Below are 11,616 nucleotides of genomic sequence, written 5' to 3' on the forward strand. Positions count from 1 at the left end.
TGCTTTCTATTCTCACCGACATAACCCCTCTCTGTGTACAGAGCCGCGGTCCACTCTTTAGGACAGACCAAACGCAGGGGATGGAACCCTTGTCCTGGCCGACAGTCCTCTGGCCCCGAAGGGCCCCACCTCCCATGCCATGGATAGGACCGCAGGGAGACACCGCCCAAGCACTGGGCACGGGATATTCTCTAGGTGTTTGGGATTGGGACATCAAAGGGCGAAGGCAGTCGGAGGGCAGGACATTCAGCTCACATAGACTTGGGACGGAGAGGTGGCTTACCAAGCCGGGGTGACGTGAGAAGCCAGGGCAGGTCTTCCGGGGTAGCATCGTGCATTGGGTGAACACCCAGCTGTGCAAGCAGGCTGCCTGGTTCGAACCATGGTGCTCCCACTTATCTGGGTGTAGGATTTGTCTGGGGCCAGTTGCTTAACTTTAGGTGACTCAGTCTCCTCATCTCATCCCCGTTTCCTCACCCACCATCACAGGATGGCTGGAATAAATAGTTTTTAACTCAACCATTGCAGTTGTGGAAATGAAGTGCCAGGAAGGGCCAGTAGCGTTAGTCCAGGGGTGAGAGGGCAGCAGAGAGGCCCTGCAGCCCCAGCACTGCGCAGGGAGCCACTCCCGATGGTGGCCCGGTCCCCAGAAGGCCTGCCAGCACTAACACCTTAATTCAGCCGTCAGAGGGTTCCCACATGCAGCCCAGAGCAGCATTGCCTATGGCGTCTCATCTAATGAAGCTTTCGCTTCACAGCAAAAGACTTCTGTTTAAAAATCAGACACCACATTTATTTGGAAATTTTATTATTTTTATTGCAAATTTCTGGAAAAGGAAAGAACACAGAAGCTGATTCTCATTTAGCCTTTGGTGAGAAGAGTCCTGCGCGGTAACTCGGGGCTGGGAGGGCCGCACGCTGTGACTCCTGGGGTCCCTGGCCTCCTGGCGATGCTGGCTGCGTTGCTCTGGGGTGGGCGTGCTCAGAGACAACAGTTTTAAACATCCCCCGCCCCCAGCCCCACTCATGACAGGGGCTTGGCGAGGTCAGAAGCCCCTGCGAAATTCACTGACAGCCCAGTGTCACCCGCTTATGTCACCCCGCCGGATCCCAGCTGCCACCCCCACCCCTTCTTCCCTGGTGTCAGATGTGCTGATTCTTCCTCCTCAGAGACCCCAGGGGAGAGGGACAGTGAAGGAGTGTGGCTCCGCGCTGTGGCTTGTGCTTAAAGAACGGTGGACCCCAAACACTCAGGTTATTCTGTCACAGAAAGAAACTCACTCGCTGACAGCAGGGAGCGCTCGCCCTTCTCCTCTTTAAGTGGAAATAGTCCTCCTCTACAGCAGCGAAAAGATTGGTGACAAAAAAGGGGACCAGATGTTGGATGACAGGTTCCTTAGATGATCTCTGACGTCCAAATTCAAAAGAAATAAAAATGTCAAGCCATTGCAAGTCAGATGATGTATTTCAGCAGCATATTTTAATGGGTGAACAGTAATAGCCAGTTAGATACTTCATTGACGATTTATCCTAAAAATAGAAAATGCTTTTATTTTCCTGAGTCCTTGGCAAACAAACGAAAAGAAGGTGTGCGTGTGTTTAACTTGGGAAGGGTTCCTTTCTTCTTCTCTCCGGGGCTCCCTCAGTTTACAGCGGTGTGGCTCACCCCTGTTTTCACACACAGGTAAACGTGCTGATTTTCACCGACTCACCCACGGGGACGACGGCAGATCAAATACCCATCTTCTGCAAAGTTGCGTAAGAGGAAGGTTTCTAGACGGTGTTAGAAACACAATATCGATTTGATTCTTTGTCCATACAAAAGTATGAATTTCTGGTCCATGGGTAATACTGAATGGTTCGTGTCTTAACGGTGACAAAATTTTCAGAACATTTAAAAAATACATAGGATCCCGTTTTTTTTTTAACGTCGTAATTCTGGTGTATTATCATGCCTTCTGTTGAGTCCGCAAAACACTTGATAGAGTACAGTGCATTGACATGATAAAACCAAGGCACAGGAAGACAGTTACGTTACGTGTACACAAACCTAGCACTTCTGTGCCAATCTGGGAGACATTTGGAGAGATCGTTACGTCTGAAAAATCCTCACATTCTTTTGCGAGTAACGAACGACGAATTATGCAGTCAGCAGACTACCCGTCGCCGTTCCATGATTAAAGTATATGGCTGTCTCTATACTGGTTGTGGAGAATTAAAACATAGTTTTAAATATTAAAACCCAGCATTACCTAAGTGGTTGATGTAGATATTGTGTCTTGCATTATCTAAAGAAGTATCTTAAGTTTTCATTTAATTTGCATCAGTATGGCAGTTACCAGTTTTGAAACTCTTCATGACATATATGGTGGGGGATTTTTTCCAAGCATTCAATCCCTCTCCCCTAGGGGGAAACAACGGATTTACAAGAAGATAACCAATATAAGAAATGCACAGACAACAGGGATAAAATCCAGGGACGGACTCAAAGGCTGACTTCTAATCTACTGGGACATTCTCTTAGTTTAGGGTGCGTAGCAACACATTCCTGTGACAACTCGTTAGTTTCTTAATTAAAAAAAAAAAATCACCATGACATTTTCTAAAAGAGTAAACTGTCTGGGCTAGAGCATCAAGCACTGGGGAAAAGTTGTTCAGTCTTTTCATTCATCAAATGAAGGAAATAAAAGCCGTTCAAAATTCAGGGGGCAGGGGGTGCCATTGAATTTAGAGGAATGAAAGAAAGTGGTAAAAATTGCATCGAGTACTTTTAAAGAAAGGATGTTTTCAAGACTCAAGGTAAACGTTTAGACCCATGAAAACACGTTTCTTGGCACATGCACGCCAGAGAGGAAACCACCCTGAACGCAGCGATGGCCTGGCTACAGAAGGCAAACCCTGTCCCAGATCCTTGTCCCAACTGCCTTCACATGGGGGCTTCCGGCTTCTGCATCTGCTGGATTTGCTTCTGGAGATGGTCCTTGTCCAGTTTCATCCTGGCCTCGAGCACTTGCCTGAGAGAGCCGATGCTTTCATAGATGGCTGTAAACCCTTTAAGAAAAGGCAAAGTTCACAAGAGTTACTATTCAAAAAGCGATGCCATGGGACCAGCAGTTGGCATAACGGCTGTGTCGCTGGACTCCCACGTAATTGACCATGGTTTGAGTCCCAGACCTGGTGGCTTAAAACTCACGCCGGGCACATGTGCGTGTGTGTGCAAGATCCCGAGAGGAGAATGGAGGAAAAGGGATTGTGGCGTGGCCATCCCCCCTGGGGGGGTGATTTCTCACTTTCTGTCTCTCTGTCTCTCTCTGACTTTCTGGCGAGTGCACGCATCCTTATAGCAAAAGCCTCTCCAAAAAAAAAAAAAAAAAACCTAAAAAAAAAAAAGAAAAAAACTCCCTAAAAGAAAAACCCCTCCAAAAAAAAAAAAAAAACCTAAAAAAAAAAAAGTGATGCCACACCACACCTTCTAGCATGTATTAATAGTTTATTCTGATGAAAATTGTCAATAGATGCTAAAATTTGGGATAAAAGTTCAATGGGTGACAGGAAAGCTACATAGTTTCTGTATCTCCCTAGAGATTGCTTTCTCACTATAAAAAAGGAAAATGAATCACTACAATGAAGAATCTGGCGGCTAGCACTGTAACAAAGAAATCTGCTTTTGCCCACTTCCTTCCTCTGGATATGACTTAGGTTGTTCATTTCAGACAGAAATGCCAAGCGAGGTTGTTTCTTGTCCATGTTATCTTTATTATTATTATTTTGTAATTTTCCAGAGGGTACGTATGCTCACTGAGAAAGACAGAAGGGAAGCAAGAAAGCACCCCCCAATGGGGGCCTGGCCACGCCACATCCTCCTCCATCTCTCCCTCCATTCAGGGTTTTGGGCATGCACACGTGTCCGGGGTGGTTTCAGGGCATGGATCCAGGACTCATATGGTGTGGATGGCCATGTGGAATCCCGTGGCCTTCACCACACAGCTGGTTGGCCCCAAAATTCATTTTGATCTTTACAAGGTCTTCGATTTATGAAGTTAATTGTAGCTTCTTCTTAAGTAAAATAACATGGATTTGGTGATTACAACCGAATGATTCTTAGTTCAGTTAGCTACTTGTATTTTCCACAAGGCTAAAACATAACAGTTCTGCAGAAGAAAATCCATGGAATGACAGAATTGGGAGGAGCTGGGAGATAATCAAGTCCCACTTCTCAGGTGACAAGGCGTCTCCCTCCTGGCAACGACCAACGCCCTCCACCTGAACCCGCTCCCAGAGTCACCAGAGCCTTTAGGACCCTCACAGGGTAAGGTCTGCCTTACACTAGGTAAAAATCTGCCTTTGAGTAACTTGGACTGATTGTTAAGAGTGTAATTTGTACCCCTCCTTTAGATGACAGCACTTTGGGGGCTCGAAATCGACTTGAAACTTCCCCTCTAAACAACTGTGAACTCTCGGGCTGCACTGACTTCCGAGTGGAGAGGGATTGGTCCCGCCAGGGCGGCACACTGCCAGCAGTATAGACAGAGCCCTCGAAATTCCCTCAGAGGTATAGCTTATTTCTAAGACACCCTGACCTTGCTGTAAACACACAGCCGCGGCAGGGGGCGCTAAGGAGGATGTGCCTCATTTGCACCCGAAGCAATTTTAGTTTCCTTTGCCTCTTCCTCATGGTGGCTCCTCCTATACTTGTAATTCTAACACCATCTTCACTCAGTACGTTGCTGCTATTCAGAAAACCCACTGAGGAGGGAACAACAGATGACATAATGACAGTTACATTGCTGGACTCCCATGTAGTTGGCCGTGGTTCGAGTCCTGGACCCAGTGGCTTGAACCTCATACTGGGTGCATGTACATGCGGGCCTAAAATCCTGAGAGGAGAAAGGAGGAGAAGGGATTACGACGTGGCCATCCCTCCTGGGAAGTGATCTCTCATTTCCTGTCTCTCTGTCTCTTTGGCGAGCACATGCTACCTATAGCAAAAATCTCTCTAAAAAAGAAAAAAAAAAGAAAGAAAAGAAAACCAACTGAGGACACTTTGCTGCAACTGCCACGAGCCAGGTTCACAGGGAGCAGTGGGGGGTGCTAAGGAACAGACTCAGATCACACGGGAGACCCGCGCTCCTGGCTGGGGGCCTACCGGCATTGACTTCGGCCTTCATCTCCTTCATGTCCTCGCTCATCTGCAGCTCCAGCTTGCTGATGCGCCCGTGCACCTTCTCCTCGTCGTGCTTCACGCGCTGCCCGTCCACAGTCTTCCTCTGACTCTCCTCGATTTTGTCGAGTCTGGCTGACATCTGGCTGAGCTTCTTCTCCATCTCCCTCTCGCTGGCTCCCTGAGATCCGGGATGAGGACAGCACTCAGTTACTCCAGAAAGAACATGTGCATCGCACACACATCGGCCACAACGTCACTTAGCAGCAACCTGCCCGGAACTGAATCAGGACCACTGTTTCCTCCATCCCAGTATCCATTCTTTCTTCCTTAACAGACCCCCAGTTTTTGGCTCAGTACAAAGTCATGCAGAATACAGACAACATTTTCCACTTTCTCCCGAGTTTGGTGTGACCATGGGATGACGTTATGGTGAGATATAAGTGCAAGGACCTGTGGCAGCTTTGGGGAAAAGTTAAATGACAACTGATGTATATCCTGAAGTCTTCCTAATTCCCTTTGTTCTCGGAATTCAGATACAAAGGCTGGAGCTCTAGCAGCCACCTTGAATTATGAGGATGAGCACACTCTGGGATTTCTAGAAAGTTACACTAGAAGGATCTTGAGTCACTGAGGCCTGACAGGCCATCACTGCCTGGCCCACACTCAGACTTCTTTTATGTGAAGTAGAAAGAAGTTTCCGTTTTATTAAAGCCTCCATTATCCTGGAGGTTTACTGTTAGTTATTAAACAAATCCACATGTGAAAATAGTGATCTTGGTTCACATCTCGGGGTAAACGCTAGGTGGGCATGTGCATACCCATGATCTGAACAGTTAAGGCTGGGGATGGATTGCGGCCTAGGGGTCCTGTGGGGGACCTTCTCTTGCTCTCATTCAGAAGAGATAAATTAATAAACTTTTTAAAAAGTAGCAATCCAAAGACCCAGAAGAATACAGTGTGTTACTATGAATCTAAGTATATCTATCGGTAGGTCGATGGAAATATGGGAAAAAATGCAAAGAGAATATTTAGTACGTGCTTGATTTATGTGGGCATCGGTGTCTGCAGGGGAGCTTTGAAAGCAAGCTGCAGGTAGGCTACGGCTTGACAAAGCTCTCTCGATGCTGTGGGATGCAGCTCAACAGTCCACACTCAGAGAGGGCAGAGTTAGAGATGCCAGCCATGCCGGGCACTTCTGTTCACGGACACCCACCAGGAGGAAGCAGTGCAAAAACCAAGGAGGGAGAGGCATGTGGGCATGCTAAGTCGCCAAACCAGACAGATCTGCTCGCAAAGGCCCAGTCAGAGCCTGCTGGTTTGAATGTTAGACATGCAAGGCTTTCTTGCTCTGGTCTGTGAACAGTTCTGCACACCTGAGCTCAGTGAGAGGCTAGGGTAAAAGGAGGAGGAGAAGGGTGGAAAAGAAAGTGGTGAATGGAGAAGAACATTGTACAAATTGCAGTTACAGTGTAAGATGGTAGTGGGGGGGGAGGTCTGGGCAGAAAAATCTATTCAACATTAGGAAAAAGCAAAACCAGATCATGAAATTAAAAACCAGGATGAAGGGGGCCAGCAGGTAGTTAAGGTACTGGACTCCCATGTGGCCAACTGTGGTTTGAGCCCCAGACCTGGCAGCTTGAAAATCATGCCAGGCGCATGTGTGTGCATGCCCAAATCCTGAGAGGAGAATGGAGGGGAAGGGACTGTGGTGTGGCCATCCCCCATACGGAGTGATTTCTCACTTTCCCTATCTCTCTCTGTCTCTCTCCAATGAGCTCATGTGCCTTATGGCAAAACCCTAAAAAAAGGCGGATGAAGTTGGTAATCATCAGCTCTATTTCGAAATGTGAATGGACAATTTGGATCATTAAGGTCTCAAATTTATCTTAACAGCGTACTGGAATTTTCTACTTAACCTCTATGAACCCAAACAAGTCAAAGCTGCCCATCTCTTTTTATAAAGAATATAGACGACTAATAAAAATTATGTCTTGAAGGCTAGAAACAGGTGCACTGCTTTAGGAGGTACCAAATATGACTGATACATTACTAGGCATTCCCCAAACATTGCAGGCCCCCAAGCAACTCTACTAATCATCCCTGAACGTCAATACCTACACTGTGTTCCTTAACGACCAAGGAAAGCTGATCGATTTTCTGCAAAAGCTCTTTTTCTATCCGTTCCTGTTCTTGTTGCAACCAACTCCGTGCAGATAAAATCTGGTTGCTGAGTTCCTCAACTGTACCTTTAAATCTAAAAAGGAAAATTAGCAAGTTAGATTTAAAACCATCTGTAAATGACATCAAAGAACCTCAGTCTCTGACTATCAGATTTCTTCTCAGCCAGAGTAGCACTGCCATTGCTTAGGCCTGCGCTTAGGGCTAAGTTGAGGAGGGAGGATGTTATAGAAAATCACCCGTTGATGCTCCCTGCCCACAAGGAGCTGGCAGGTCAGCACTGAGATGACACACAGGGACGCCAATAAGGCCATCCATCCCCCAAGCCAGGGTAAGCCACAGAACACAGCCAGGAGACTAGGAGCCCCACGCGTCCTCCCCAGTCACCCGACTCTCCAAGAAGTAACCACTACCCGGAATTCACATCTATCATTATACTGTGCTGGTTTGGCTCTCCAAACAATGCATTGTTTTCAGTTACGGATATTTCAAAATTTTACATAAATAGGACAAAACTATAGCATGAGTTTTTTTCTTCCTTTTCACTTTTGCCATAGGGCATATGCAGTCATGGAGAGAGACAGAGGGAGAATGAGAAATCACCCCCCATGGGGACGGTCACATGACAAGCCCCTCCCCTCCATATCTCCTCCTGTCAGGGTTTTGGGCACACATGAACCCATGGCTAGTTTACTCTCCCAGCCACTGGGTCCAGGACTTGAACTGTGCAGTCAGCCATGAGAGATCCAGTCACCTTAACAACCATGCACTAGCTGGCCCACAGCATGAGTTTTCTTCAGCTTGTCTTTTCACTCGACATTATTTCAATGAGATTCCTCCACATGGATGTGTATAGCTATACCTAATCCATTTTAATTGTTGAGTAATATTCCATTTTAATGACCATACCACAGTCTACCCATTCTTCTGGTGATGGACATACCAGGGGACTGGAGGATGTTATGTTAAGTGAAATAAGCCAAGCACAGAAAGAAAAATACCATGTGGTCTCACTCACTTGTGGAAATTGAAAAAGGAAAAAAAAGACTTCACAGAAAGAATTGGGGCCAGCAGATGATGTGGTTAAGGCGGTGTATTCCTTCATGGCCAACCGTGGTTCAAGTCTCAGACCTGGTGGCTTGCTTACTCGCTTTCCCTTTCTCCCCCAACAATCAAATTTTACAATAATAATAATGATAATAATAGCAAATGAAATTAAATAAATAATTTTTGGGGAAAGGCTTTTGCTATAGGGTACGTGTGCTTGTCAGAAAGACAGAGGGAGACAGAGAGACAGAAAGTGAGAAATCACCCCCCAGGGGGGATGGCCATGTCACAATCCCTTCTCCTTCCTGGGATCTTAGGCACGCATGCCCAGGCCCCCGGCATGAGTTTAAGCCACCAGGTTCAGACCTCGAACCGTGGTCGACTACGTGGGAATCCAGCCACATAGCCATTACGCCAACTGCTGGTCCCCAAATAAATAAAATTTAAAAAGAGAGTTAAAGATGGGGAGGATGAGGCGATACAGTGATGCTGAATAGAAACAAAACGATAGAAGGAACAATGTCTAGTGTTATAAAGTATAGCAGCGTGATTTTAATGAGTGAGTTACTGTATATTTCAGAGTAACTAAAAAAGAGGATGTGAATGTGCCCAACACAAAGCAAATAGCGGAGACAATGGGTATACTAACCACCCTGATTTAATCATTACACATTGTATTCTTTTTTAAAAACGAATTATTTTATTTAACTTTATTTATTTATTTATTTTAATTTGATCGGAGAGGGACAAAGTGAGAGAGAGAGGGAAAGTGAGAAAGCAAGCTGCCAGGTCTGGGACTCAAACCATGGTCAGCCATGTGGGAGTCCAGAGCCCTTAACTACCATGCCACTGGCCAGCCCCTACACATTGTATTTATTTATTTTTGGGAGAGGTTTTTGCTATAGGGCATGTGCGCTCACCAAAAAGACAGAGAGAGACAGAGAGACAGAAAGCAAGAAATCACCCCTTGGGGGAATGGCCATGTCTCAATCCCTTCTCCTTTTGGGATCTTGGACACACACACACACACCCCGCATGCGTTTAAGCCACCGGGTCCGAGGCTCGAACCGTGGTCGACTACATGGAAGTCCAGCAACATACCCATTACACCAGCTGCTGTTCTCATATTGCATTCTTTTTTTAAATTATAATTTTAAAAATTTTATTTATTCATTCATTTATTTTAACTTGACCATAGAGAGACACAGAGAGAAAGAGAGAAGGAAAGTGAGAAAGGAAGCCGCCAGGTCGGGATTCGAACTGTGATCGGCCATGTGGGAGTGTCCAGCGCCTTAACCACCACGCCACCTGCTGGTCCCCCCTACATTGTATTCTTATACTTAAAAAACCCATTGTGTCCCCAAATATGTACAGTTATTATATGTCAATAAAAACACATTTTTAACAGTTCATGGAAGATGCGTATTATGGAAAACTATACACAAATTTCAATGTTTTTAAACCTCTACTCTAATTCCATTTTTGACAAGCTTTTGAAATCCCTTCATATATTTTGATTTGCTTTTATGCATGTCATTACTAAAAACAATGCTGTTATGAAAGTACTGACATACGTACTTCGCATATGCAATCGTTTCTCTAGGGCACAGGCACAAGCGACTTTACCAGAGAGCAGCAGATTCTCTCCCCAAGCACTCGCGCTGCTTCACCTTAATCAGAATAAGGAAGCACTGTTCACATCGCTCCCACAGGTCTGGTGTGAACTTTTGGCCTTTGAACTTTTTACATCTGGAAATAATACCCTTTTGGCTTTTAGAGTAGAAATTGTTGTTCAATGATTTCATTGTATTTATTATTATTATTATTATTACTATTTGTTTTTAATTTGCTATAGGGCACATGTGTTCACCAGAGAGTGAGAAAACAAGCCGTCAGGTCTGGGACTTGAACCAAGGTCGGTCATGTGGGAATCCGGTGTCCTAACCACTATGCTACCTCCTGGCCCCAGAACAGAAATTTTAACATACATATTTAATTTAACAAACTTTAAGGTTATATAATATCTACCATTTGAATGTGAAGATCTCCTAGTACACTAATTTCAGAAATCTCCCCCTTATGCTACCAACATTGTAGTTCTATAATGTTTTTATATGCCATGAATTAAATTTTAATATTGTTTGTTTGGATTTTTCCAATGTTCGTCATATATATATATATATATATATATATAGCCAGAGGGTGTGTGTGCTTGCCAGAGAGGAGGAAAGGGGGAAGCACCCCCAGATGGGGTGTGATCACATCCCAATCCCCTCCCCTCCATTCCTCTCTCCTGTTGGGATTTCCGCACACGTGCCCAGCATATTCATCAAGCCAGCATTTGTGGGAGTGGTATAACTCGAACCATGGTCGGCCATGTGGGATCCAGCTTCTCTTAACCACCAGGCTACAGGATCAGCCCCATATTTTTCACTCATCATTCCTTCTTCTATTTCACACCTTCCTTTCATATTATTTTCTTCTCCTTGAAGTCTAATTTCTAAAAATCCCTTGAGTGACATTTTATGGGTAAGCTTTCAGGCCCCTTCATCTGAATTATCTTTCTTTCATCGGGGGTTGATGATCATTGTGTCTCAGCAGAGATACACCTGTCCTTCAAAGTACCCAACGTCATGAGTAACAACATGGGAAGCTACTAGTTGATGAATGGCCATCGACTCCCTGGACTGTAAACTCCGTAAAGATAAAAACAGAATTTGTTTTTTGTTCATTCCTAGATCTTCAGCCCCTAGGTCAGTACCTATAGATATTTGATGACGGAATAAGTAATTATCCAACCACTAAAAACAATAATTACTAAGAAAAAGGGGCAGCATGCTCCATGGAAAATTTCCTTTCAACTTGCATGTATTGTTTTCACTTTGCGCCGTGAATAAAAACCAAGAGGAAAAAATCCACTATCGTACTGCATAAGGTCATAAAGAACTTCAACCACAAATGTGGTGTATAAATTGGTTACATACTTATTATCCAGAAGCTGAAGCTGATGGTTACTATCTCTGTGAGACATCTTCAGTTTGGTGCTCTGCTCTGATATGGACAAGTCCACTCTGTTCAAAAGCTGAGAAATCTGGAAAAGAAACTTGACTTATAAATATTACATATCACCTCTTTTTTTTTTCAGTTTTTTTGCCATACAGTGCATGCACTCGCTGGAGAGAGACAGGACCCCCTCCCCCCCCCCCCCCCCCCACGAGGGGGCGCCC

General features: G+C 45.1%; 1 protein-coding gene across 4 annotated transcripts in view; it reads right to left on the minus strand.

Annotated features, from left to right (window-relative positions):
* Window positions 1-840: 840 nt before the first annotated feature.
* The window catches only part of FAM81A (family with sequence similarity 81 member A), a 101,747-nt gene continuing 90,971 nt past the window's right edge, over window positions 841-11,616 (minus strand). For all 4 annotated transcript variants that reach the window (XM_014593387.2, XM_006141769.3, XM_014593391.2 and 1 more), the window contains exons 6-9: window positions 11,374-11,480; window positions 7,283-7,418; window positions 5,147-5,342; window positions 841-3,051 (exon numbers count right to left, since the gene is read on the minus strand). In XM_014593387.2, coding sequence (XP_014448873.1) covers window positions 2,927-3,051; window positions 5,147-5,342; window positions 7,283-7,418; window positions 11,374-11,480 — 564 coding nt within the window. In that variant the 3' untranslated portion in view covers window positions 841-2,926. The remainder of the gene's footprint in view (window positions 3,052-5,146; window positions 5,343-7,282; window positions 7,419-11,373; window positions 11,481-11,616) is intronic.

This window comes from Tupaia chinensis, unplaced genomic scaffold (genome assembly GCF_000334495.1).
Source record: "Tupaia chinensis unplaced genomic scaffold, TupChi_1.0 Scaffold000063_1, whole genome shotgun sequence".
Taxonomy (NCBI): domain Eukaryota; kingdom Metazoa; phylum Chordata; class Mammalia; order Scandentia; family Tupaiidae; genus Tupaia; species Tupaia belangeri.